Below are 27,392 nucleotides of genomic sequence, written 5' to 3' on the forward strand. Positions count from 1 at the left end.
TGGGTTTTCGGGACCCTTCCCTGGGAATGAGGGAGTCTGGGAGGTCTCGGGGCGTCCCGTGGGGGTCTCACCAGGTTGTTCAGGTGGGCGCTGAAGGTGCTGCTGATGGGTTAAAGCCGAACGAGCAGCAGCTGCCGAGGGCGGGCAGGGCCAGGAGCAGCAGGATTGGCGGCACCTGCGGGGGCGGCACCGGGGACCGGGGGGGCTCTCAGGGGGTCCCGGAGGGGCACATTACCGGGGGGGGGGGGTGCGAGGGTTCCCCACTTACCAGAGCAGAGCAAGGGGGGGGGGACACGTCCATGGCGGTGCCGAGCTGCGGACGGCGCACGGGGACGCGCGAGCGCTCCCGGAGCCCCCCCGGGACCCCCCAGGACCCCCTCGGGATCCCCCGGGACCCCCTCGGGCCGCCGCGGAGCCGCCGCCGAAAGCGAAAGCGGGAGCGGGCCGGGAGGGGGCCCAGGAAACCCGAGAGGGCAGCGGGACGCGCCGAGCCGCCCCCTCGCACCCACCCCGCGGGGCCCCGAGAGCCCCCTCCTCACCCCGAGACCCCCGCCCCAACCCCGCGGGGGCTCCGGCGCTCGGGACCCCCGCCCGGCCCCGCTGAGCTTTGGGTGCGGCTGCCCCGAGCGAGGGAGGGGGGCCGGGGCGTCCGGGCACGTGCAGGGGCGGGGCACCCCCAAAAAACGTCCCCCCCAAAATATCCCCCCCCCAAATTGTCCCCCCAAAATTTCCCTCCCCACTGCAGCCCGAGACCCCCGCGGTCCCCCCAAACACAGACACGACAGCGGCTGCGGCTCGGAGCGCTTTATTGGGGAGGGGGTCGCGAGGGGCGGGGCTGGACGGGCACAGCGCGAGGTCCGAACTCCCCGCAGATTTGGAGGGGTCTCAGGGGGCGCCCCCCGGCAGCCAAAGGCAGCGGGGGCGGGTGCAGCGCAGCTCCAGCTCCCGCTCCGTGCCGGGGGGGGCTCCTGCCCCGGGGCCCCCAGGAGCCCCGCCGGGACCCCCCAAACGCGGGGGACGCTCGCGGCAGAGGCCCAGTCACAGTCCTGGGGGGGGACGGGACATGAGAGGGGACAGCCGAGGGTGTTCCCCCCACCCCAAAGCCCCCCACAGCAGCCGTCCCACGGCTCGGGACCCCCAAAACGTCACAGCCAGTGCCCACCCCCATTCACCCGCGTGCCCTCCGCTGTCCCCTTCCCCGTGTCCCCACATTGTCCCCCCCCCCAAATGTCCCGCACCGCCCCCGCACTCACCGCGTCCCCCCCGCACAGCCACAGCCCGTCCGGGCGCTGCCGCGCCAGGCGAGGTCCGCAGCCCCGGGAAGCGCCGGGAAGCACCGACAGGGCCCCGCCCGGCAGCCCCGCGGCCACCAGAGCCTGGGGACAAAGGGGAGGGGGCGGCGTCAACGGGGGAGGGTCCGGGCGATGGAAGGGGAGGGGGGACGGGGGTCCCGGAGGGGTTCGGGGGGGAACGCGATGGGCACAGGGGCACAGGGGAGGTCCGGGGGGGACACAGGGGAGCTCCCGGAGGTCGCAGGGGGCACATGGGGGTCACCCGGGGTCAGGGGGGCATCATGGGGGGGTCTCGGTTCCGCACCTTCCGCAGCCGCTGTGCGGCACCAGTGCCGCCAGGGGGCGCCACCACCACGACCGCGTTCCCGAGCGCCAGCGCTGGGAGGAGGAGCTCCAGCGCCAGGGGGCGGGGCCAGCCCCAGGCCACGCCCAGCACTCCGAGAGACCGCCTCGTTAGCAGGGCCCGCCCCCCGGGCAGCTCCTGCAGCGGGATTGGTCACGCCGGGTCAGAGGCCACGCCCACTTGCCGAACGGACGCACCCCTTTCCCCACCCCCTTTGACCACGCCCACCTGCACGGCCCCGCCCGCGCGCTCCGCTCGCTCCGCCCAGCGCAGCAGCGCCCCCCGCAGGCTCCCGCCGGTGTCGCCGCCGTCACCGTCCTCGGGGGTCCCGGGACCCCCGGCAGCGCCGCCGCCGCCCCCCGCAGCACCCGGGCCCGCGCCGCCCCCGGCAGCCGCCCCCACCTGAGGGGGACGAGGGCGTCGGGCACCAAGCCCCCCTCCCCGAGGGGTCCCGAGGTCGGGGACACCCCTGGGGGGGTCGGGGACACTCCGGCGGGGATGGGGACACCCCCGGGGGTCACCCCACCCACCCCCGCACTCACCCGGGGGCGGCCCCGCGGGCGGCGGCCACGGCCCGGGCCAGCTCGGGATCGCCGGGGTCATCCAGGGTCACCGGGGGGCTGTGGGGGGGACAAAGGACACCGGGGTCAAAGGGCATGGCCATAGGAGGGGCATCGGGGGCACGGGGACCCCCACGAGAGGAACAATCAGGGGGGGCCTGAGGGGCACACGGGACCCTCTGGGGGAGCAGGATGGAACTGGGACCACCCCGGCTGGGGGGAAGAAGGGGATCCCGGGGTGCTAAACTGGGGTCCCAGACTTGGAGTTCTTGTCCTGGCATCCCCAAGTTTGGGGTCTCCGTCCTGGGGAGGGGTCCCTGTCCCATCAGGGGGTACCTGAGCGGCTCCTCCGCCTTGGGGGGCTGTTCCCAGGGGGGGCACCCGAACTCTCGCAGCGCCTGGAGGGAGTGCGGGGCGGGCAGAGCCCATCTGCAACGGCACAGGACCCCCAGCCCCCACCCTGGGGACCCCCAAAACCCACCCCACCCTCCCCCACGACACCTCCACGTCCCTCCGGCTTCTCCAGGACGCCCCAGACCCCCCTGGACCCCTCCCAAACCCCCCCAGAGCCCCCCTTGGCTCCCCCCACCTCATGCAGGTCGCAGCCCCCGAAGGGCTCGGGCAGTTCCAGGGAGTTGAGGGACACCAGGCCCTGGGGCAGCCTGCGGAGAGGTCAGCGCTCAGCGGTCACTCCTGGCCTGGCCTCGGGCTCAGGGGGCGCCGGTCACTCCCGCCCTCGGGGTCAGGGGGCGCCGGTCACTCCTGCCCTCGGGTCAGGGCTGGTGGCGGTCACCTGTCCGCTGTGTCCAAGGCCACGGTGATGTCCTGGGCCCAGAGGGCGGCGGCGGTGGCGTGGGGCAGCGCCGAGGCCACGGCCACGGCCTCGGAGGGGCCGCGCACGGGCAGCAGCACCAGCACCGGCCCCGGGACCTGGGGGGGACGGGGGGCGCTCAGAGAGTCCCCAAGGGCACCCTCGACCCCTCAGGGGCACCCAGGGGCACCCCCGACACCCCCCAGGGGCACCCAGGAGCAGTCAGGGGTACTCCCAAGCCCCCGCAGGGGCACCCCCAACACCTCCCGGGGGCGCCCAGGGGCACCCAGAGGGTCCCCAAGGGCACCCCCGACCCCCCCGGGGCACCCACCGGCTCCTGCAGGCAGCGCGAGGTCGGGGCCACACCCGAGATCAGCGTGGGGGGGTAGAAACGCCGCCCCCCCCCCGGCAGCGCCGGCAGAGGAGCCTGGAAGATCTGGAGGAAAAATGGGGGGGGTCCCAATGAGGGGGGGGGACACTCAGAGTGACACCCGGGGCAGCCCCGAAGGGACCCCACGATGTCCAGGAACCCCCAAACCCCACACCCCAAAAACCTCCAAATTTCCCCAGAGAACACCCCAAACCCCCTCCCCTGCCCACCCCAATGACCAGGAACCCCCAAACCCCCCTCCCCTGCCCACCCCAATGTCCAGGAACCCCCAAACCCCCCAAACCCCACACCCGGCGTCCCCTCCCCAGCCCGTGCCACCCCCGTGTCCCCCGGGTCCCCCCAGGTCACCTGCGCCCCCTCCTCCCGTGCCTCCCGCAGCAGCTCCTCGGGCGGGGGCGTCCCGGGGGCAGCGGCCCCACCTCGGTCCGGGGATCCGTGGGGTCCCCCAGGCGCAGCCCCCCGAGTCGGACCCGGAGCCGCCGCTCCAGCGCCGGGACCACCGAGTCCTGGGCCAGCAGCACGCAGCCCCCCGAGGCGGGCAGCTGGGGACACAAAGGGACAGCAGGGACATCGTCAGGAAGCCAAAGGGACAACAAGGACAGCAGCAGGGACAGCAGGGACAGCAGGGACATCGTCAGGGACCCAAAGGGACAGCAGGGACAGCAGCAGGGACAGCAGGGACAGCAGCAGGGACAGCAAGGACAGCAGCAGGGACATCATCAGGGACAGCAGGGACATCGTCAGGGACAGGCCAGGGAAACGCACGCACCAGCCCCGAAACAAACCCAAACGCCTCCCAAAACCCCCTCACAAAAACCCCGAACAAGCCCAACCTCCTCCTGAAAAACCGCCCCAAACCCACAAAAAAACCAACCCTGAAACCCCCCCGAAAGGCTCACCAAAAAAACCCTCAGAAACCAGCAAACCCCCACAACTCCCCCCAAAAAAACCCAAAAAAATCCCCCAAATCCTCCAAAACCTCCCCACAAAGCCCCCCCTCCCCAAAAACCCTGAAAAACCCCCAAAATTCCCCCAAACCCCCCCGAGCCCCCAGCCCCACCGTGGCCACAGCGGCGGCGCTGGCACTGTCCAGATCGGCCGAGTCCAGCACGATGACAACGAGCCGGCCCCCCCGGGGACCCCCCGCCAGGCGCGGCCCCCGCAGCGGGGACCCCCAGAGGTGGCACCGGAGATGGTCCTGGGGACAGGGACAAAGACACAGGGACACGGTGTGGGGACAGGGACATGGGGATAGGGACGCCCAGAGGTGGCACTGGAGATCAGCCTGGGGACAGGGACATGGTTAGGGACAGCCCATGGGGACGGGAGACACGGGGACAGGGCACAGGGACCCCCAGAGATGGTCCTGGGGAGGGGGACACGGCGACGGGGACAGGGACAGAGTGTAGGTACAGGGACCCCACTTTGGGGGGGTGGTCCCGTTGTTGTCCCCTCCCCCGGGCGTGGCCCCAGGCGTCGCCCCCGTACCTGCTCGGTTCCCATCCAGGTGACCGCTGCGATGCCGGGGTGGTCGCGCAGGGCCCGCGGCAGGGCCGGGGGTCCCGCCAGGACGTTGAGGACCCCCGGGGCAGCGCCGCCCCCTCCCCGCCCAGCTCCGCCAGCAGCAGCAGCGGCGGCGCCGCCGCCGGGGGGGCCACAAGCACGGCCGTGTTCCCTGGGGGGACACCAAAGGGGCTGGGACACCCCAACAGGGGCACCCCGGAACCCCCAAAAGGGACTGGACACCCCTGGGACCCCCCCTGGAGCTGGGACCACCCTGGGACCCCCCCAGGGACACCCTAGAACCCTGGGACCCCAAAGGGGGCTGGGACACCCCAAAAGGGGTACCCCCCTAGGGCTGGGACCCCCCCAGGGCTGGGCCCCCCCGGGTTAGGACCCCAAGAAGGGACACTGGGACACCCCAAAACTGCTGGGACTCCCCGCAGGGACACCCAGAAACCGTGAGACCCCGAAAGGGCCACCCCCACCAAGGACAGCCCAGAACAGCCATCCCCATTTGTCCCCAGTGTCCCCATTTGTCCCCAGTGTCCCCCCTGCACTCACCCATGGCCAGTAGTGGCCCAGTTTCCAGAGAAGCTCCGGCAGCGAGCAGGGACCGGCCAGGACCAGGGCCACCACCCCTGGGGGGACACCACAGGTACAAGGCACAGCCAGAGAGGGTGAGGGGACACTGTGGGACAGTGGCACCCACCTGAGGGCCCAGGGGACACCTTGGGGACCCTTTGGAGACAGTGACACTCACCCGGGGGATGCCTTGGGGACACTCTGGGGACACCTTGGGGACACTCTGCGGCCCTCTGGGGACACCTTGGGGACCCTTTGGGGACAGTGGCACTCACCCAGGGGGCGCCACCGCCCCTCGGGGGGCTCCAGCCCCCGCAGCGGCCGCAGCCCCAGCTCCAGCTCGGCCCCGAGCGTCCGGCACAGGGGGCGCCCCCCCGGCCAGGGCCAGCAGCGCCCCCAGGGCCGCCCCGGGGTCACCCTCGAGTGTGGCGGCCAGCCTGGGGGGACACGGGGGTCAGGGGTCACACAGGGGTCACCCAGGGGTCACCCGGGTCAGGGGTCACTCACCTGGCCAGGTGCTGCGCCCGCCGGGGCAGCCCCAGCCCCGCCCAGGCCTCGGCCGCCGCTGCTGCCGCCGCCACGGCCACGGCCACGTCCGAGCTGTCCCCGGAGGGCACCGCGGCCACCACGCGGCCTGGGGACACAACAGGGGATGGACACTGACCACTGACTACTGACCCCAAAAACCAACCCTGAGCCCACCCCCATGACCCTGCACCAATCCCTGACTCTGGTCTCCCCCAGCGACCCCAAACCTGTAACCTTGACCCTTGACCCCAATCCCTGTCCCCTGTGTGTCCACAATCCCTGTCCCTGTCCCCTCGACGGGCCCTCAGTGTCCCCTGTGTGTCCCCAATCCCTGTCCCTGTGTGTCCCCAGTCCTTTTGCCCTGTGTGTCCCCAGTCCCTGTCCCTTCAGTGTCCCCTGTATGTCCCCAATCCCTGTCCCCTGTGTGTTCCCTGTCCCTCAGTGCCCCCTGTGTGTCCTCAATCCCTGTCCCTGTCCCCTCAGTGTCCCCTGTGTGTCCCCAGTCCCTGTCCCTGTCCCCTCAGGGTCCCCTCAGTGTCCCCTGTGTGTCCTCAGTCCCTGTCCCTGACCCTCAGTGTCCCCTGTGTGTCCTCAATCCCTGTCCCTGTCCCCTCAGTGTCCCCTGTGTGTCCCCAATCCCTGTCCCCTGTGTGTCTCCAGTCCCTGTCCCTGTCCCCTCAGATTCCTCTCACTGACCCTGTGTGTCCCCAGTTCTTGTCCCTGTCCCCGCAACGTCCCCTCAGTGTCCCCTGTGTGTCCCCAGTCCCTGTCCCTGTCCCCTCAGTGTCCCCTGTGTGTCCCTAATTCCTGTCCCTGTCCTCTCAGTGTCCCCTCTGTGTGCCCAATCCCTGTCCCTTTCCCCTCAGTGTCCCCTCAGTATCCCCAGTTCTTGTCCCTGTCCCCTCAGTGTCCCTTCAGTGTCCCCTGTGTGTCCCCAGTCCCTGTCCCTGTCCCCTCAGGGTCCCCTCAGTGTCCCCTGTGTGTCCCCAGTCCTTTTGCCCTGTGTGTCCCCAGTCCCTGTCCCTTCAGTGTCCCCTCAGTGTCCCCTGTGTGTCCTCAGTCCCTGTCCCTGTCCCTCAGTGTCCCCTGTGTGTCCTAAATCCCTGTGCCCTGTGCATCTCCTGTCCCTTAGTGTCCCAGGTGTGTCCCCAGTCCCTGTCCCTCAGTGTCCCCTGTATGTCCCCAATCCCTGTCCCCTGTGTGTTCCCTGTCCCTCAGTGTCCCCTGTGTGTCCTCAATCCCTGTCCCTGTCCCCTCAGTGTCCCCTCAGTGTCCTCAGTCCCTGTCCCTTCAGTGTCCCCTGTGTGTCCCCTCTGTGTCCCCTGTGTGTCCCTCTGTGTCCCCAGTCCCTGTCCCCTCAGTGTCCCCGCAGTGTCCCCTCTGTGTCCCCAGTCCCTGTCCCTTCAGTGTCCCCTCAGTGTCCCCTGTGTGTCCCCAGTCCCTGTCCCCGTACCCGCCGTGGCCTCGCGGCACTCGAGGCTCTCTCTCCTCTCGGGTCTCAGCCAGGTCCCGTTCACGAAGTGTCCGAGGTTGCGCCCGTGGGACTCCAGCCACGCCTGGGGGACAGGGGGGACACAATGCGACCCCTCCCCAGGACAGCCCGAGACCCCTCTGGGACCCCCTGAGACCCCCCGGGACCCCCCAGCCCCGGCCCAGCCCTCCCCACACCCCGAAACGACCTTGGGCCCACAGGGGGACTTTGACCCCGACGCACCCACGGCACCCTGGGCTCCCCCCGGGACCCCCAAGACCCCCCCAGCACCCCCCCAGAACTCCCCCATCCTCACGGGACCCCCAAAACCCACCCCAATTCCCCCCCGGTGCCTCCCCCAGCCCCATTATTTCCCTCGGGACCCCCCCAGACCCCTCCCGAGTCTTCAGGAAGCTCCCAAGAGCCTCCCGAGACCGCCCCAGACTCTGAGGGAACCCCCAGGACCCCCCGAGCTCCCTCCGAGCCCCCTCACAGCCTCCCCAGGACCCCCAGGGGGACCCCCAGGGCCGCCCTCACCTCGCCCGGCTCGGGCCCGCCGGGATCGGCCCCTCCTCCATGGTGGCGAAGATTTCGGGGACCGAGGGAGCCCCGAGGGCCGCCAGAGCCGCCATCACCGCCGAGCAACCGCCGAGACGGGCGGGGCGGGCCAGAGCGGCCCCGGCAACCAACGAGATTCGCCAGAAAGGGGCCAGAGCGGCCCGGAACCACCGAGATTTGCCGGAATTGGCCAGAGCGGCACCTGAACCACCGAGATTTGCCGGAAATGGCCAGAGCGGCTGAGAAACCATTGAGATTCACCGGAAGTGGCCAGAGCGCCACCGGAACCACTGAGACTGAGCGGAAGTGGCCAGAGCGGCTTAGAAACCATTGAGATTCACCGGAAGTGGCCAGAGCGCCACCGGAACAACCGAGACTGAGCGGAAGTGGCCAGAGCGGCTTAGAAACCATTGAGATTCACCGGAAGTGGCCAGAGCGGCACCGGAACCACCGAGACTGAGCGGAAGTGGCCAGAGCGGCTTAGAAACCATTGAGATTCACCGGAAGTGGCCAGAGCGCCACCGGAACCACCGAGACTGAGCGGAAGTGGCCAGAGCGTCTTAGAAACCATTGAGATTCACCGGAAGTGGCCAGAGCGCCACCGGAACCACCGAGACTGAGCGGAAGTGGCCAGAGCGGCTTAGAAACCATTGAGTTTCACCGGAAATGGCTGGAGCGGCTCCGGAACCACCGAGATTGAGCGGAAGTGGCCAGAGCGGCTTAGAAACCATTGAGATTTACCGGAAATGGCTAGAGCGGCTCCGGAACCACCAAGACTGAGCGGAAGTGGCCAGAGCGGCATTGAGAAACCATTGAGATTCACCGGAAGTGGCCAGAGCGGCACCTAAACCACCGACATTGCGCGGAAGTGGCCACAGCGGGGAGGGACCGGCCAGAACCAGGGCCACCACCCCTGGGGGGACAGGGACACCATGGGGACACCGTGGGGACACCGTGGCGACACCGTGGCGACAGGGACACCATGGCGACAGCGAGCAGGGACCAGCCAGGACCAGGGCCACCACCCCTGAGGGGACAGGGACATCATGGGGACACCGTGGGGACAGGGACACCATGGGGACAGCGAGCAGGGACCGGCCAGGACCAGGGCCGCCACCCCTGGGGGGACACCACAGGGACAAGGCACAGCCAGAGAGGGTGAGGGGACACTGTGGGACAGTGGCACTAACCCGAGGGCCCAGGGGACACCTTGGGGACACTCTGAGGCCCTTTGGGGACAATGGCACCCACCCGAGGGCCCAAGGGACACCTTGGGGACCCTTTGCTGACACTTTGGGACAAAGGCACTCACCCAGGGGCCCAGGGGACACCTTGGGGACACTATGAGGACCCTTTGGGGACAGTGGCACTCACCCAGGGGGTGTCGCGGGACACTGAGGGGCCCAGGGGACACTCTGGGGCCCTTTGGGGACAGTGGCACTCACCCAGGGGACACCTTGGGGACACTGTGGGGCTCTTTAGGGACAGTGGCACTCACCAAGGGGCCCAGGGGACACCTTGGAGACACCTTGGGGACCCTCTGGGGCCCTCTGGGGACAGTGGCAATGTCCCTAAAGAGCCCCACAGTGTCCCCTCAGTGTCCCCTGTGTGTCCCCAATCCCTGTCCCTGTCCCCTCAGTGTCCCCTCAGTGTCCCCTGTGTGTCCCCAGTCCCTGTCCCCTGTGTGTCTCCAGTCCCTGTCCCTGTCCCCTCAGATTCCTCTCACTGACCCCTGTGTGTCCCCAGTTCTTGTCCCTGTCCCCGCAACGTCCCCTCAGTGTCCCCTGTGTGTCCCCAGTCCCTGTCCCTGTCCCCTCAGTGTCCCCTGTGTGTCCCTAATTCCTGTCCCTGTCCTCTCAGTGTCCCCTCTGTGTGCCCAATCCCTGTCCCTTTCCCCTCAGTGTCCCCTCAGTGTCCCCAGTTCTTGTCCCTGTCCCCTCAGTGTCCCTTCAGTGTCCCCTGTGTGTCCCCAGTCCCTGTCCCTGTCCCCTCAGGGTCCCCTGTGTGTCCCCAGTCCTTTTGCCCTGTGTGTCCCCAGTCCCTGTCCCTTCAGTGTCCCCTCAGTGTCCCCTGTGTGTCCTCAGTCCCTGTCCCTGTCCCTCAGTGTCCCCTGTGTGTCCTAAATCCCTGTGCCCTGTGCATCTCCTGTCCCTTAGTGTCCCAGGTGTGTCCCCAGTCCCTGTCCCTCAGTGTCCCCTGTATGTCCCCAATCCCTGTCCCCTGTGTGTTCCCTGTCCCTCAGTGTCCCCTGTGTGTCCTCAATCCCTGTCCCTGTCCCCTCAGTGTCCCCTGTGTGTCCCCAGTCCCTGTCCCTTCAGTGTCCCCTGTGTGTCCCCTCTGTGTCCCCGCAGTGTCCCCTGTGTGTCCCCAGTCTCTGTCCCTGTCCCCTCAGTGTCCCCTGTGTGTCCCCTCTGTGTCCCCGCAGTGTCCCCTGTGTGTCCCCAGTCTCTGTCCCTGTCCCCTCAGTGTCCCCTGTGTGTCCCCTCTGTGTCCCCAGTCCCTGTCCCCTCAGTGTCCCCGCAGTGTCCCCTCTGTGTCCCCAGTCCCTGTCCCTTCAGTGTCCCCTCAGTGTCCCCTGTGTGTCCCCAGTCCCTGTCCCCGTACCCGCCGTGGCCTCACGGCACTCGAGGCTCTCTCTCCTCTCGGGTCTCAGCCAGGTCCCGTTCACGAAGTGTCCGAGGTTGCGCCCGTGGGACTCCAGCCACGCCTGGGGGACAGGGGGGACACAATGCGACCCCTCCCCAGGACAGCCCGAGACCCCTCTGGGACCCCCTGAGACCCCCCGGGACCCCCCAGCCCCGGCCCAGCCCTCCCCACACCCCGAAACGACCTTGGGCCCACGGGGGGGCTTTGACCCCGACGCACCCACGGCACCCTGGGCTCCCCCCGGGACCCCCAAGACCCCCCCAGCACCCCCCCAGAACTCCCCCATCCTCACGGGACCCCCAAAACCCACCCCAATTCCCCCCCGGTGCCTCCCCCAGCCCCATTATTTCCCTCGGGACCCACCCAGACCCCTCCCGAGTCTTGAGGAAGCTCCCAAGAGCCTCCCGAGACCGCCCCAGACTCTGAGGGAACCCCCAGGACCCCCCGAGCTCCCCCCGAGCCCCCTCACAGCCTCCCCAGGACCCCCAGGGGGACCCCCAGGGCCGCCCTCACCTCGCCCGGCTCGGGCCCGCCGGGGATCGGCCCCTCCTCCATGGTGGCGAAGATTTCAGGGACCGAGGGAGCCCCGAGGGCCGCCAGAGCCGCCATCACCGCCGAGCAACCGCCGAGACGGGCGGGGCGGGCCAGAGCGGCCCCGGCAACCAACGAGATTCGCCAGAAAGGGGCCAGAGCGGCCCGGAACCACCGAGATTTGCCGGAATTGGCCAGAGCGGCACCGGAACCACCGAGATTTGCCGGAAATGGCCAGAGCGGCTTAGAAACCATTGAGATTCACCGGAAGTGGCCAGAGCGGCACCGGAACCACCGAGACTGAGCGGAAGTGGCCAGAGCGGCTGAGAAACCATTGAGATTCACCGGAAGTGGCCAGAGCGCCACCGGAACCACTGAGACTGAGCGGAAGTGGCCAGAGCGGCTTAGAAACCATTGAGATTCACCGGAAGTGGCCAGAGCGCCACCGGAACCACAGAGACTGAGCGGAAGTGGCCAGAGCGGCTCAGAAACCATTGAGATTCACCGGAAGTGGCCAGAGCGGCACCGGAACGACGGAGACTGAGCGGAAGTGGCCAGAGCGGCTCAGAAACCATTGAGATTCCCCGGAAGTGGCCAGAGCGGCACCGGAACCACCGAGACTCAGCGGAAGTGGCCAGAGCGGCTTAGAAACCATTGAGATTCACCGGAAGTGGCTAGAGCGGCACCGGAACCACCGAGACTGAGCGGAAGTGGCCAGAGCGGCTTAGAAACCATTGAGTTTCACCGGAAATGGCTGGAGCGGCTCCGGAACCACCGAGATTGAGCGGAAGTGGCCAGAGCGGCTTAGAAACCATTGAGATTTACCGGAAATGGCTAGAGCGGCTCCGGAACCACCAAGACTGAGCGGAAGTGGCCAGAGCGGCATTGAGAAACCATTGAGATTCACCGGAAGTGGCCAGAGCGGCACCTAAACCACCGACATTGCGCGGAAGTGGCCACAGCGGGGAGGGACCGGCCAGAACCAGGGCCACCACCCCTGGGGGGACAGGGACAGCATGGGGACACCGTGGGGACAGGGACACCATGGGGACAGCGAGCAGGGACCGGCCAGGACCAGGGCCGCCACCCCTGGGGGGACACCACAGGGACAAGGCACAGCCAGAGAGGGTGAGGGGACACTGTGGGACAGTGGCACTCACCCGAGACCCCAGGGGACACCTTGGGGACACCTTGGGGACACTCTGGGGCCCTTTGGGGACAATGGCACCCACCCGAGGGCCCAAGGGACACCTTGGGGACCCTTTGCTGACACTTTGGGACAATGGCACTCACCCAGGGGCCCAGGGGACACCTTGGGGACACTATGAGGACCCTTTGGGGACAGTGGCACTCACCCAGGGGGTGTCGCGGGACACTGAGGGGCCCAGGGGACACTCTGGGGCCCTTTGGGGACAGTGGCACTCACCCAGGGGACACCTTGGGGACACTGTGGGGCTCTTTAGGGACAGTGGCACTCACCAAGGGGCCCAGGGGACACCTTGGAGACACCTTGGGGACCCTCTGGGGCCCTCTGGGGACAGTGGCAATGTCCCTACAGAGCCCCACAGTGTCCCCTCAGTGTCCCCTGTGTGTCCCCAATCCCTGTCCCTGTCCCCTCAGTGTCCCCTCAGTGTCCCCTGTGTGTCCCCAGTCCCTGTCCCCTGTGTGTCTCCAGTCCCTGTCCCTGTCCCCTCAGATTCCCCTCACTGACCCCTGTGTGTCCCCAGTTCTTGTCCCTGTCCCCGCAACGTCCCCTCAGTGTCCCCTGTGTGTCCCCAGTCCCTGTCCCTGTCCCCTCAGTGTCCCCTGTGTGTCCCTAATTCCTGTCCCTGTCCTCTCAGTGTCCCCTCTGTGTGCCCAATCCCTGTCCCTTTCCCCTCAGTGTCCCCTCAGTGTCCCCAGTTCTTGTCCCTGTCCCCTCAGTGTCCCTTCAGTGTCCCCTGTGTGTCCCCAGTCCCTGTCCCTGTCCCCTCAGGGTCCCCTGTGTGTCCCCAGTCCTTTTGCCCTGTGTGTCCCCAGTCCCTGTCCCTTCAGTGTCCCCTCAGTGTCCCCTGTGTGTCCTCAGTCCCTGTCCCTGTCCCTCAGTGTCCCCTGTGTGTCCTAAATCCCTGTGCCCTGTGCATCTCCTGTCCCTTAGTGTCCCAGGTGTGTCCCCAGTCCCTGTCCCTCAGTGTCCCCTGTATGTCCCCAATCCCTGTCCCCTGTGTGTTCCCTGTCCCTCAGTGTCCCCTGTGTGTCCTCAATCCCTGTCCCTGTCCCCTCAGTGTCCCCTGTGTGTCCCCAGTCCCTGTCCCTTCAGTGTCCCCTGTGTGTCCCCTCTGTGTCCCCGCAGTGTCCCCTATGTGTCCTCAGTCTCTGTCCCTGTCCCCTCAGTGTCCCCTCTGTGTCCCCTCTGTGTCCCCAGTCCCTGTCCCCTCAGTGTCCCCGCAGTGTCCCCTCTGTGTCCCCAGTCTCTGTCCCTGTCCCCTCAGTGTCCCCTGTGTGTCCCCTCTGTGTCCCCAGTCCCTGTCCCCTCAGTGTCCCCGCAGTGTCCCCTCTGTGTCCCCAGTCCCTGTCCCTTCAGTGTCCCCTCAGTGTCCCCTGTGTGTCCCCAGTCCCTGTCCCCGTACCCGCCGTGGCCTCACGGCACTCGAGGCTCTCTCTCCTCTCGGGTCTCAGCCAGGTCCCGTTCACGAAGTGTCCGAGGTTGCGCCCGTGGGACTCCAGCCACGCCTGGGGGACAGGGGGGACACAATGGGACCCCTCCCCAGGACAGCCCGAGACCCCTCTGGGACCCCCTGAGACCCCCCGGGACCCCCCAGCCCCGGCCCAGCCCTCCCCACACCCCGAAACGACCTTGGGCCCACGGGGGGGCTTTGACCCCGACGCACCCACGGCACCCTGGGCTCCCCCCGGGACCCCCAAGACCCCCCCAGCACCCCCCCAGAACTCCCCCATCCTCACGGGACCCCCAAAACCCACCCCAATTCCCCCCCGGTGCCTCCCCCAGCCCCATTATTTCCCTCGGGACCCACCCAGACCCCTCCCGAGTCTTGAGGAAGCTCCCAAGAGCCTCCCGAGACCGCCCCAGACTCTGAGGGAACCCCCAGGACCCCCCGAGCTCCCCCCGAGCCCCCTCACAGCCTCCCCAGGACCCCCAGGGGGACCCCCAGGGCCGCCCTCACCTCGCCCGGCTCGGGCCCGCCGGGGATCGGCCCCTCCTCCATGGTGGCGAAGATTTCAGGGACCGAGGGAGCCCCGAGGGCCGCCAGAGCCGCCATCACCGCCGAGCAACCGCCGAGACGGGCGGGGCGGGCCAGAGCGGCCCCGGCAACCAACGAGATTCGCCAGAAAGGGGCCAGAGCGGCCCGGAACCACCGAGATTTGCCGGAATTGGCCAGAGCGGCACCGGAACCACCGAGATTTGCCGGAAATGGCCAGAGCGGCTTAGAAACCATTGAGATTCACCGGAAGTGGCCAGAGCGGCACCGGAACCACCGAGACTGAGCGGAAGTGGCCAGAGCGGCTGAGAAACCATTGAGATTCACCGGAAGTGGCCAGAGCGCCACCGGAACCACTGAGACTGAGCGGAAGTGGCCAGAGCGGCTTAGAAACCATTGAGATTCACCGGAAGTGGCCAGAGCGCCACCGGAACCACAGAGACTGAGCGGAAGTGGCCAGAGCGGCTCAGAAACCATTGAGATTCACCGGAAGTGGCCAGAGCGGCACCGGAACGACGGAGACTGAGCGGAAGTGGCCAGAGCGGCTCAGAAACCATTGAGATTCCCCGGAAGTGGCCAGAGCGGCACCGGAACCACCGAGACTCAGCGGAAGTGGCCAGAGCGGCTTAGAAACCATTGAGATTCACCGGAAGTGGCTAGAGCGGCACCGGAACCACCGAGACTGAGCGGAAGTGGCCAGAGCGGCTTAGAAACCATTGAGTTTCACCGGAAATGGCTGGAGCGGCTCCGGAACCACCGAGATTGAGCGGAAGTGGCCAGAGCGGCTTAGAAACCATTGAGATTTACCGGAAATGGCTAGAGCGGCTCCGGAACCACCAAGACTGAGCGGAAGTGGCCAGAGCGGCATTGAGAAACCATTGAGATTCACCGGAAGTGGCCAGAGCGGCACCTAAACCACCGACATTGCGCGGAAGTGGCCACAGCGGGGAGGGACCGGCCAGAACCAGGGCCACCACCCCTGGGGGGACAGGGACAGCATGGGGACACCGTGGGGACAGGGACACCATGGGGACAGCGAGCAGGGACCGGCCAGGACCAGGGCCGCCACCCCTGGGGGGACACCACAGGGACAAGGCACAGCCAGAGAGGGTGAGGGGACACTGTGGGACAGTGGCACTCACCCGAGACCCCAGGGGACACCTTGGGGACACCTTGGGGACACTCTGGGGCCCTTTGGGGACAATGGCACCCACCCGAGGGCCCAAGGGACACCTTGGGGACCCTTTGCTGACACTTTGGGACAATGGCACTCACCCAGGGGCCCAGGGGACACCTTGGGGACACTATGAGGACCCTTTGGGGACAGTGGCACTCACCCAGGGGGTGTCGCGGGACACTGAGGGGCCCAGGGGACACTCTGGGGCCCTTTGGGGACAGTGGCACTCACCCAGGGGACACCTTGGGGACACTGTGGGGCTCTTTAGGGACAGTGGCACTCACCAAGGGGCCCAGGGGACACCTTGGAGACACCTTGGGGACCCTCTGGGGCCCTCTGGGGACAGTGGCAATGTCCCTAAAGAGCCCCACAGTGTCCCCTCAGTGTCCCCTGTGTGTCCCCAATCCCTGTCCCTGTCCCCTCAGTGTCCCCTCAGTGTCCCCTGTGTGTCCCCAGTCCCTGTCCCCTGTGTGTCTCCAGTCCCTGTCCCTGTCCCCTCAGATTCCCCTCACTGACCCCTGTGTGTCCCCAGTTCTTGTCCCTGTCCCCGCAACGTCCCCTCAGTGTCCCCTGTGTGTCCCCAGTCCCTGTCCCTGTCCCCTCAGTGTCCCCTGTGTGTCCCTAATTCCTGTCCCTGTCCTCTCAGTGTCCCCTCTGTGTGCCCAATCCCTGTCCCTTTCCCCTCAGTGTCCCCTCAGTGTCCCCAGTTCTTGTCCCTGTCCCCTCAGTGTCCCTTCAGTGTCCCCTGTGTGTCCCCAGTCCCTGTCCCTGTCCCCTCAGGGTCCCCTGTGTGTCCCCAGTCCTTTTGCCCTGTGTGTCCCCAGTCCCTGTCCCTTCAGTGTCCCCTCAGTGTCCCCTGTGTGTCCTCAGTCCCTGTCCCTGTCCCTCAGTGTCCCCTGTGTGTCCTAAATCCCTGTGCCCTGTGCATCTCCTGTCCCTTAGTGTCCCAGGTGTGTCCCCAGTCCCTGTCCCTCAGTGTCCCCTGTATGTCCCCAATCCCTGTCCCCTGTGTGTTCCCTGTCCCTCAGTGTCCCCTGTGTGTCCTCAATCCCTGTCCCTGTCCCCTCAGTGTCCCCTGTGTGTCCCCAGTCCCTGTCCCTTCAGTGTCCCCTGTGTGTCCCCTCTGTGTCCCCGCAGTGTCCCCTATGTGTCCTCAGTCTCTGTCCCTGTCCCCTCAGTGTCCCCTCTGTGTCCCCTCTGTGTCCCCAGTCCCTGTCCCCTCAGTGTCCCCGCAGTGTCCCCTCTGTGTCCCCAGTCTCTGTCCCTGTCCCCTCAGTGTCCCCTGTGTGTCCCCTCTGTGTCCCCAGTCCCTGTCCCTTCTGTGTCCCCTCAGTGTCCCCTGTGTGTCCCCAGTCCCTGTCCCCGTACCCGCCGTGGCCTCGCGGCACTCGAGGCTCTCTCTCCTCTCGGGTCTCAGCCAGGTCCCGTTCACGAAGTGTCCGAGGTTGCGCCCGTGGGACTCCAGCCACGCCTGGGGGACAGGGGGGATACAATGCGACCCCTCCCCAGGACAGCCCGAGACCCCTCTGGGACCCCCTGAGACCCCCCGGGACCCCCCAGCCCCGGCCCAGCCCTCCCCACACCCCGAAACGACCTTGGGCCCACGGGGGGACTTTGACCCCGACGCATCCACGGCACCCTGGGCTCCCCCCGGGACCCCCAAGACCCCCCCAGGACCCCCCCAGAACTCCCCCATCCTCACGGGACCCCCAAAACCCACCCCAATTCCCCCCCGGTGCCTCCCCCAGCCCCATTATTTCCCTCGGGACCCCCCGAGACCCCTCCCGAGTCTTGAGGAAGCTCCCAAGAGCCTCCCGAGACCGCCCCAGACTCTGAGGGAACCCCCAGGACCCCCCGAGCTCCCCCCGAGCCCCCTCACAGCCTCCCCAGGACCCCCAGGGGGACCCCCAGGGCCGCCCTCACCTCGCCCGGCTCGGGCCCGCCGGGGATCGGCCCCTCCTCCATGGTGGCGAAGATTTCGGGGACCGAGGGAGCCCCGAGGGCCGCCAGAGCCGCCATCACCGCCGAGCAACCGCCGAGACGGGCGGGGCGGGCCAGAGCGGCCCCGGCAACCAACGAGATTCGCCAGAAAGGGGCCAGAGCGGCCCGGAACCACCGAGATTTGCCGGAATTGGCCAGAGCGGCACCTGAACCACCGAGATTTGCCGGAAATGGCCAGAGCGGCTTAGAAACCATTGAGATTCACCGGAAGTGGCCAGAGCGGCACCGGAACCACCGAGATTTGCCGGAAATGGCCAGAGCGGCTTAGAAACCATTGAGATTCACCGGAAGTGGCCAGAGCGGCACCGGAACGACTGAGACTGAGCGGAAGTGGCCAGAGCGGCTTAGAAACCATTGAGATTCACCGGAAGTGGCCAGAGCGCCACCGGAACAACCGAGACTGAGCGGAAGTGGCCAGAGCGGCTTAGAAACCATTGAGATTCACCGGAAGTGGCCAGAGCGGCACCGGAACCACCGAGACTGAGCGGAAGTGGCCAGAGCGGCTTAGAAACCATTGAGTTTCACCGGAAGTGGCCAGAGCGGCACCGGAACCACCGAGACTGAGCGGAAGTGGCCAGAGCGGCTTAGAAACCATTGAGTTTCACCGGAAATGGCTGGAGCGGCTCCGGAACCACCGAGATTGAGCGGAAGTGGCCAGAGCGGCTTAGAAACCATTGAGATTTACCGGAAATGGCTAGAGCGGCTCCGGAACCACCAAGACTGAGCGGAAGTGGCCAGAGCGGCATTGAGAAACCATTGAGATTCACCGGAAGTGGCCAGAGCGGCACCTAAACCACCGACATTGCGCGGAAGTGGCCACAGCGGGGAGGGACCGGCCAGAACCAGGGCCACCACCCCTGGGGGGACAGGGACACCATGGGGACACCGTGGGGACACCGTGGCGACACCGTGGCGACAGGGACACCATGGCGACAGCGAGCAGGGACCAGCCAGGACCAGGGCCACCACCCCTGAGGGGACAGGGACATCATGGGGACACCGTGGGGACAGGGACACCATGGGGACAGCGAGCAGGGACCGGCCAGGACCAGGGCCGCCACCCCTGGGGGGACACCACAGGGACAAGGCACAGCCAGAGAGGGTGAGGGGACACTGTGGGACAGTGGCACTCACCCGAGGGCCCAGGGGACACCTTGGGGACACCTTGGGGACACTCTGAGGCCCTTTGGGGACAATGGCACCCACCCGAGGGCCCAAGGGACACCTTGGGGACCCTTTGCTGACACTTTGGGACAAAGGCACTCACCCAGGGGCCCAGGGGACACCTTGGGGACACTATGAGGACCCTTTGGGGACAGTGGCACTCACCCAGGGGGTGTCGCGGGACACTGAGGGGCCCAGGGGACACTCTGGGGCCCTTTGGGGACAGTGGCACTCACCCAGGGGACACCTTGGGGACACTGTGGGGCTCTTTAGGGACAGTGGCACTCACCAAGGGGCCCAGGGGACACCTTGGAGACACCTTGGGGACCCTCTGGGGCCCTCTGGGGACAGTGGCAATGTCCCTAAAGAGCCCCACAGTGTCCCCTCAGTGTCCCCTGTGTGTCCCCAATCCCTGTCCCTGTCCCCTCAGTGTCCCCTCAGTGTCCCCTGTGTGTCCCCAGTCCCTGTCCCCTGTGTGTCTCCAGTCCCTGTCCCTGTCCCCTCAGATTCCCCTCACTGACCCCTGTGTGTCCCCAGTTCTTGTCCCTGTCCCCGCAACGTCACCTCAGTGTCCCCTGTGTGTCCCCAGTCCCTGTCCCTGTCCCCTCAGTGTCCCCTGTGTGTCCCTAATTCCTGTCCCTGTCCTCTCAGTGTCCCCTCTGTGTGCCCAATCCCTGTCCCTTTCCCCTCAGTGTCCCCTCAGTGTCCCCAGTTCTTGTCCCTGTCCCCTCAGTGTCCCTTCAGTGTCCCCTGTGTGTCCCCAGTCCCTGTCCCTGTCCCCTCAGGGTCCCCTGTGTGTCCCCAGTCCTTTTGCCCTGTGTGTCCCCAGTCCCTGTCCCTTCAGTGTCCCCTCAGTGTCCCCTGTGTGTCCTCAGTCCCTGTCCCTGTCCCTCAGTGTCCCCTGTGTGTCCTAAATCCCTGTGCCCTGTGCATCTCCTGTCCCTTAGTGTCCCAGGTGTGTCCCCAGTCCCTGTCCCTCAGTGTCCCCTGTATGTCCCCAATCCCTGTCCCCTGTGTGTTCCCTGTCCCTCAGTGTCCCCTGTGTGTCCTCAATCCCTGTCCCTGTCCCCTCAGTGTCCCCTGTGTGTCCCCAGTCCCTGTCCCTTCAGTGTCCCCTGTGTGTCCCCTCTGTGTCCCCGCAGTGTCCCCTGTGTGTCCCCAGTCTCTGTCCCTGTCCCCTCAGTGTCCCCTGTGTGTCCCCTCTGTGTCCCCGCAGTGTCCCCTGTGTGTCCCCAGTCTCTGTCCCTGTCCCCTCAGTGTCCCCTGTGTGTCCCCTCTGTGTCCCCAGTCCCTGTCCCCTCAGTGTCCCCGCAGTGTCCCCTCTGTGTCCCCAGTCCCTGTCCCTTCAGTGTCCCCTCAGTGTCCCCTGTGTGTCCCCAGTCCCTGTCCCCGTACCCGCCGTGGCCTCACGGCACTCGAGGCTCTCTCTCCTCTCGGGTCTCAGCCAGGTCCCGTTCACGAAGTGTCCGAGGTTGCGCCCGTGGGACTCCAGCCACGCCTGGGGGACAGGGGGGACACAATGGGACCCCTCCCCAGGACAGCCCGAGACCCCTCTGGGACCCCCTGAGACCCCCCGGGACCCCCCAGCCCCGGCCCAGCCCTCCCCACACCCCGAAACGACCTTGGGCCCACGGGGGGGCTTTGACCCCGACGCACCCACGGCACCCTGGGCTCCCCCCGGGACCCCCAAGACCCCCCCAGCACCCCCCCAGAACTCCCCCATCCTCACGGGACCCCCAAAACCCACCCCAATTCCCCCCCGGTGCCTCCCCCAGCCCCATTATTTCCCTCGGGACCCCCCCAGACCCCTCCCGAGTCTTGAGGAAGCTCCCAAGAGCCTCCCGAGACCGCCCCAGACTCTGAGGGAACCCCCAGGACCCCCCGAGCTCCCCCCGAGCCCCCTCACAGCCTCCCCAGGACCCCCAGGGGGACCCCCAGGGCCGCCCTCACCTCGCCCGGCTCAGGCCCGCCGGGGATCGGCCCCTCCTCCATGGTGGCGAAGATTTCGGGGACCGAGGGAGCCCCGAGGGCCGCCAGAGCCGCCATCACCGCCGAGCAACCGCCGAGACGGGCGGGGCGGGCCAGAGCGGCCCCGGCAACCAACGAGATTCGCCAGAAAGGGGCCAGAGCGGCCCGGAACCACCGAGATTTGCCGGAATTGGCCAGAGCGGCACCGGAACCACCGAGATTTGCCGGAAATGGCCAGAGCGGCTTAGAAACCATTGAGATTCACCGGAAGTGGCCAGAGCGGCACCGGAACCACCGAGACTGAGCAGAAGTGGCCAGAGCGGCTGAGAAACCATTGAGATTCACCGGAAGTGGCCAGAGCGCCACCGGAACCACTGAGACTGAGCGGAAGTGGCCAGAGCGGCTTAGAAACCATTGAGATTCACCGGAAGTGGCCAGAGCGCCACCGGAACAACCGAGACTGAGCGGAAGTGGCCAGAGCGGCTTAGAAACCATTGAGATTCACCGGAAGTGGCCAGAGCGGCACCGGAACCACCGAGACTGAGCGGTAGTGGCCAGAGCGGCTTAGAAACCATTGAGATTCACCGGAAGTGGCCAGAGCGCCACCGGAACCACCGAGACTGAGCGGAAGTGGCCAGAGCGGCTTAGAAACCATTGAGATTCACCGGAAGTGGCCAGAGCGGCACCGGAACCACCGAGACTGAGCGGAAGTGGCCAGAGCGGCTTAGAAACCATTGAGTTTCACCGGAAATGGCTGGAGCGGCTCCGGAACCACCGAGATTGAGCGGAAGTGGCCAGAGCGGCTTAGAAACCATTGAGATTTACCGGAAATGGCTAGAGCGGCTCCGGAACCACCAAGACTGAGCGGAAGTGGCCGGAGCGGCATTGAGAAACCATTGAGATTCACCGGAAGTGGCCAGAGCGGCACCTAAACCACCGACATTGCGCGGAAGTGGCCACAGCGGGGAGGGACCGGCCAGAACCAGGGCCACCACCCCTGGGGGGACAGGGACACCATGGGGACACCGTGGGGACACCGTGGCGACACCGTGGCGACAGGGACACCATGGCGACAGCGAGCAGGGACCAGCCAGGACCAGGGCCACCACCCCTGAGGGGACAGGGACATCATGGGGACACCATGGGGACAGGGACACCATGGGGACAGCGAGCAGGGACCGGCCAGGACCAGGGCCGCCACCCCTGGGGGGACACCACAGGGACAAGGCACAGCCAGAGAGGGTGAGGGGACACTGTGGGACAGTGGCACTCACCCGAGGGCCCAGGGGACACCTTGGGGACACCTTGGGGACACTCTGAGGCCCTTTGGGGACAATGGCACCCACCCGAGGGCCCAAGGGACACCTTGGGGACCCTTTGCTGACACTTTGGGACAAAGGCACTCACCCAGGGGCCCAGGGGACACCTTGGGGACACTATGAGGACCCTTTGGGGACAGTGGCACTCACCCAGGGGGTGTCGCGGGACACTGAGGGGCCCAGGGGACACTCTGGGGCCCTTTGGGGACAGTGGCACTCACCCAGGGGACACCTTGGGGACACTGTGGGGCTCTTTAGGGACAGTGGCACTCACCAAGGGGCCCAGGGGACACCTTGGAGACACCTTGGGGACCCTCTGGGGCCCTCTGGGGACAGTGGCAATGTCCCTAAAGAGCCCCACAGTGTCCCCTCAGTGTCCCCTGTGTGTCCCCAATCCCTGTCCCTGTCCCCTCAGTGTCCCCTCAGTGTCCCCTGTGTGTCCCCAGTCCCTGTCCCCTGTGTGTCTCCAGTCCCTGTCCCTGTCCCCTCAGATTCCTCTCACTGACCCCTGTGTGTCCCCAGTTCTTGTCCCTGTCCCCGCAACGTCACCTCAGTGTCCCCTGTGTGTCCCCAGTCCCTGTCCCTGTCCCCTCAGTGTCCCCTGTGTGTCCCTAATTCCTGTCCCTGTCCTCTCAGTGTCCCCTCTGTGTGCCCAATCCCTGTCCCTTTCCCCTCAGTGTCCCCTCAGTGTCCCCAGTTCTTGTCCCTGTCCCCTCAGTGTCCCTTCAGTGTCCCCTGTGTGTCCCCAGTCCCTGTCCCTGTCCCCTCAGGGTCCCCTGTGTGTCCCCAGTCCTTTTGCCCTGTGTGTCCCCAGTCCCTGTCCCTTCAGTGTCCCCTCAGTGTCCCCTGTGTGTCCTCAGTCCCTGTCCCTGTCCCTCAGTGTCCCCTGTGTGTCCTAAATCCCTGTGCCCTGTGCATCTCCTGTCCCTTAGTGTCCCAGGTGTGTCCCCAGTCCCTGTCCCTCAGTGTCCCCTGTATGTCCCCAATCCCTGTCCCCTGTGTGTTCCCTGTCCCTCAGTGTCCCCTGTGTGTCCTCAATCCCTGTCCCTGTCCCCTCAGTGTCCCCTGTGTGTCCCCAGTCCCTGTCCCTTCAGTGTCCCCTGTGTGTCCCCTCTGTGTCCCCGCAGTGTCCCCTGTGTGTCCCCAGTCTCTGTCCCTGTCCCCTCAGTGTCCCCTGTGTGTCCCCTCTGTGTCCCCGCAGTGTCCCCTGTGTGTCCCCAGTCTCTGTCCCTGTCCCCTCAGTGTCCCCTGTGTGTCCCCTCTGTGTCCCCAGTCCCTGTCCCCTCAGTGTCCCCGCAGTGTCCCCTCTGTGTCCCCAGTCCCTGTCCCTTCAGTGTCCCCTCAGTGTCCCCTGTGTGTCCCCAGTCCCTGTCCCCGTACCCGCCGTGGCCTCACGGCACTCGAGGCTCTCTCTCCTCTCGGGTCTCAGCCAGGTCCCGTTCACGAAGTGTCCGAGGTTGCGCCCGTGGGACTCCAGCCACGCCTGGGGGACAGGGGGGACACAATGGGACCCCTCCCCAGGACAGCCCGAGACCCCTCTGGGACCCCCTGAGACCCCCCGGGACCCCCCAGCCCCGGCCCAGCCCTCCCCACACCCCGAAACGACCTTGGGCCCACGGGGGGGCTTTGACCCCGACGCACCCACGGCACCCTGGGCTCCCCCCGGGACCCCCAAGACCCCCCCAGCACCCCCCCAGAACTCCCCCATCCTCACGGGACCCCCAAAACCCACCCCAATTCCCCCCCGGTGCCTCCCCCAGCCCCATTATTTCCCTCGGGACCCACCCAGACCCCTCCCGAGTCTTGAGGAAGCTCCCAAGAGCCTCCCGAGACCGCCCCAGACTCTGAGGGAACCCCCAGGACCCCCCGAGCTCCCCCCGAGCCCCCTCACAGCCTCCCCAGGACCCCCAGGGGGACCCCCAGGGCCGCCCTCACCTCGCCCGGCTCGGGCCCGCCGGGGATCGGCCCCTCCTCCATGGTGGCGAAGATTTCAGGGACCGAGGGAGCCCCGAGGGCCGCCAGAGCCGCCATCACCGCCGAGCAACCGCCGAGACGGGCGGGGCGGGCCAGAGCGGCCCCGGCAACCAACGAGATTCGCCAGAAAGGGGCCAGAGCGGCCCGGAACCACCGAGATTTGCCGGAATTGGCCAGAGCGGCACCGGAACCACCGAGATTTGCCGGAAATGGCCAGAGCGGCTTAGAAACCATTGAGATTCACCGGAAGTGGCCAGAGCGGCACCGGAACCACCGAGACTGAGCGGAAGTGGCCAGAGCGGCTGAGAAACCATTGAGATTCACCGGAAGTGGCCAGAGCGCCACCGGAACCACCGAGATTTGCCGGAAATGGCCAGAGCGGCTTAGAAACCATTGAGATTCACCGGAAGTGGCCAGAGCGCCACCGGAACCACTGAGACTGAGCGGAAGTGGCCAGAGCGGCTTAGAAACCATTGAGATTCACCGGAAGTGGCCAGAGCGCCACCGGAACGACGGAGACTGAGCGGAAGTGGCCAGAGCGGCTCAGAAACCATTGAGATTCCCCGGAAGTGGCCAGAGCGGCACCGGAACCACCGAGACTCAGCGGAAGTGGCCAGAGCGGCTTAGAAACCATTGAGATTCACCGGAAGTGGCTAGAGCGGCACCGGAACCACCGAGACTGAGCGGAAGTGGCCAGAGCGGCTTAGAAACCATTGAGTTTCACCGGAAATGGCTGGAGCGGCTCCGGAACCACCGAGATTGAGCGGAAGTGGCCAGAGCGGCTTAGAAACCATTGAGATTTACCGGAAATGGCTAGAGCGGCTCCGGAACCACCAAGACTGAGCGGAAGTGGCCAGAGCGGCATTGAGAAACCATTGAGATTCACCGGAAGTGGCCAGAGCGGCACCTAAACCACCGACATTGCGCGGAAGTGGCCACAGCGGGGAGGGACCGGCCAGAACCAGGGCCACCACCCCTGGGGGGACAGGGACACCATGGGGACACCGTGGGGACACCGTGGCGACACCGTGGCGACAGGGACACCATGGCGACAGCGAGCAGGGACCAGCCAGGACCAGGGCCACCACCCCTGAGGGGACAGGGACAGCATGGGGACACCGTGGGGACAGGGACACCATGGGGACAGCGAGCAGGGACCGGCCAGGACCAGGGCCGCCACCCCTGGGGGGACACCACAGGGACAAGGCACAGCCAGAGAGGGTGAGGGGACACTGTGGGACAGTGGCACTCACCCGAGACCCCAGGGGACACCTTGGGGACACCTTGGGGACACTCTGGGGCCCTTTGGGGACAATGGCACCCACCCGAGGGCCCAAGGGACACCTTGGGGACCCTTTGCTGACACTTTGGGACAATGGCACTCACCCAGGGGCCCAGGGGACACCTTGGGGACACTATGAGGACCCTTTGGGGACAGTGGCACTCACCCAGGGGGTGTCGCGGGACACTGAGGGGCCCAGGGGACACTCTGGGGCCCTTTGGGGACAGTGGCACTCACCCAGGGGACACCTTGGGGACACTGTGGGGCTCTTTAGGGACAGTGGCACTCACCAAGGGGCCCAGGGGACACCTTGGAGACACCTTGGGGACCCTCTGGGGCCCTCTGGGGACAGTGGCAATGTCCCTAAAGAGCCCCACAGTGTCCCCTCAGTGTCCCCTGTGTGTCCCCAATCCCTGTCCCTGTCCCCTCAGTGTCCCCTCAGTGTCCCCTGTGTGTCCCCAGTCCCTGTCCCCTGTGTGTCTCCAGTCCCTGTCCCTGTCCCCTCAGATTCCCCTCACTGACCCCTGTGTGTCCCCAGTTCTTGTCCCTGTCCCCGCAACGTCCCCTCAGTGTCCCCTGTGTGTCCCCAGTCCCTGTCCCTGTCCCCTCAGTGTCCCCTGTGTGTCCCTAATTCCTGTCCCTGTCCTCTCAGTGTCCCCTCTGTGTGCCCAATCCCTGTCCCTTTCCCCTCAGTGTCCCCTCAGTGTCCCCAGTTCTTGTCCCTGTCCCCTCAGTGTCCCTTCAGTGTCCCCTGTGTGTCCCCAGTCCCTGTCCCTGTCCCCTCAGGGTCCCCTGTGTGTCCCCAGTCCTTTTGCCCTGTGTGTCCCCAGTCCCTGTCCCTTCAGTGTCCCCTCAGTGTCCCCTGTGTGTCCTCAGTCCCTGTCCCTGTCCCTCAGTGTCCCCTGTGTGTCCTAAATCCCTGTGCCCTGTGCATCTCCTGTCCCTTAGTGTCCCAGGTGTGTCCCCAGTCCCTGTCCCTCAGTGTCCCCTGTATGTCCCCAATCCCTGTCCCCTGTGTGTCCCCAGTCCCTGTCCCTTCAGTGTCCCCTGTGTGTCCCCTCTGTGTCCCCGCAGTGTCCCCTATGTGTCCTCAGTCTCTGTCCCTGTCCCCTCAGTGTCCCCTCTGTGTCCCGTCTGTGTCCCCAGTCCCTGTCCCCTCAGTGTCCCCGCAGTGTCCCCTCTGTGTCCCCAGTCTCTGTCCCTGTCCCCTCAGTGTCCCCTGTGTGTCCCCTCTGTGTCCCCAGTCCCTGTCCCTTCTGTGTCCCCTCAGTGTCCCCTGTGTGTCCCCAGTCCCTGTCCCCGTACCCGCCGTGGCCTCGCGGCACTCGAGGCTCTCTCTCCTCTCGGGTCTCAGCCAGGTCCCGTTCACGAAGTGTCCGAGGTTGCGCCCGTGGGACTCCAGCCACGCCTGGGGGACAGGGGGGATACAATGCGACCCCTCCCCAGGACAGCCCGAGACCCCTCTGGGACCCCCTGAGACCCCCCGGGACCCCCCAGCCCCGGCCCAGCCCTCCCCACACCCCGAAACGACCTTGGGCCCACGGGGGGACTTTGACCCCGACGCATCCACGGCACCCTGGGCTCCCCCCGGGACCCCCAAGACCCCCCCAGGACCCCCCCAGAACTCCCCCATCCTCACGGGACCCCCAAAACCCACCCCAATTCCCCCCCGGTGCCTCCCCCAGCCCCATTATTTCCCTCGGGACCCCCCGAGACCCCTCCCGAGTCTTGAGGAAGCTCCCAAGAGCCTCCCGAGACCGCCCCAGACTCTGAGGGAACCCCCAGGACCCCCCGAGCTCCCCCCGAGCCCCCTCACAGCCTCCCCAGGACCCCCAGGGGGACCCCCAGGGCCGCCCTCACCTCGCCCGGCTCGGGCCCGCCGGGGATCGGCCCCTCCTCCATGGTGGCGAAGATTTCGGGGACCGAGGGAGCCCCGAGGGCCGCCAGAGCCGCCATCACCGCCGAGCAACCGCCGAGACGGGCGGGGCGGGCCAGAGCGGCCCCGGCAACCAACGAGATTCGCCAGAAAGGGGCCAGAGCGGCCCGGAACCACCGAGATTTGCCGGAATTGGCCAGAGCGGCACCGGAACC

General features: G+C 66.9%; 2 protein-coding genes across 4 annotated transcripts; both read right to left on the reverse strand.

Annotated features, from left to right (window-relative positions):
• Window positions 1–71: 71 nt before the first annotated feature.
• Window positions 72–11,821, reverse strand: LOC134433679 (aldehyde dehydrogenase family 16 member A1-like; the record flags this gene model as incomplete). The annotated part of the gene is given in 23 exon segments (XM_063182440.1): window positions 72–106; window positions 109–175; window positions 1,254–1,376; window positions 1,597–1,773; window positions 1,864–1,967; window positions 1,970–2,037; window positions 2,178–2,255; window positions 2,532–2,593; window positions 2,785–2,857; window positions 2,989–3,125; window positions 3,338–3,442; window positions 3,746–3,789; window positions 3,792–3,939; window positions 4,458–4,595; window positions 4,886–4,986; window positions 4,989–5,072; window positions 5,462–5,482; window positions 5,485–5,538; window positions 5,758–5,857; window positions 5,859–5,919; window positions 5,990–6,116; window positions 10,644–10,746; window positions 11,199–11,821. Coding segments are annotated over 23 exon segments (2,283 nt in total), but the record flags the coding sequence as incomplete, so codon positions are not given.
• Window positions 11,822–17,665: 5,844 nt separating this feature from the next.
• LOC134433687 (uncharacterized) lies at window positions 17,666–27,198 on the reverse strand. Of its 3 annotated transcripts, none has more exons than XM_063182450.1 (6): window positions 27,162–27,198; window positions 26,607–26,709; window positions 23,981–25,109; window positions 23,426–23,528; window positions 20,154–20,256; window positions 17,666–17,740 (listed from the first exon to the last, which is right to left on the reverse strand). In XM_063182450.1, the coding sequence occupies exons 3-5, from the start codon at window positions 24,251–24,253 to the stop codon at window positions 20,165–20,167; spliced, it is 468 nt and encodes a 155-aa protein (XP_063038520.1). In that variant the 5' UTR covers window positions 24,254–25,109; window positions 26,607–26,709; window positions 27,162–27,198; the 3' UTR covers window positions 17,666–17,740; window positions 20,154–20,164. The 3 variants fall into 3 exon arrangements, with proteins under 3 accessions (XP_063038520.1, XP_063038519.1, XP_063038517.1); XM_063182449.1 differs by lacking the exon at window positions 17,666–17,740 and adding an exon at window positions 18,254–18,565; XM_063182447.1 differs by lacking the exons at window positions 17,666–17,740; window positions 20,154–20,256; window positions 26,607–26,709; window positions 27,162–27,198 and adding an exon at window positions 21,433–21,837 and having other exon boundaries at window positions 23,981–24,538.
• Between the last annotated feature and the right edge of the window lie 194 nt (window positions 27,199–27,392).

This window comes from Melospiza melodia, unplaced genomic scaffold (genome assembly GCF_035770615.1).
Source record: "Melospiza melodia melodia isolate bMelMel2 unplaced genomic scaffold, bMelMel2.pri scaffold_236, whole genome shotgun sequence".
NCBI classification, from domain to species: Eukaryota; Metazoa; Chordata; class Aves; order Passeriformes; family Passerellidae; genus Melospiza; species Melospiza melodia.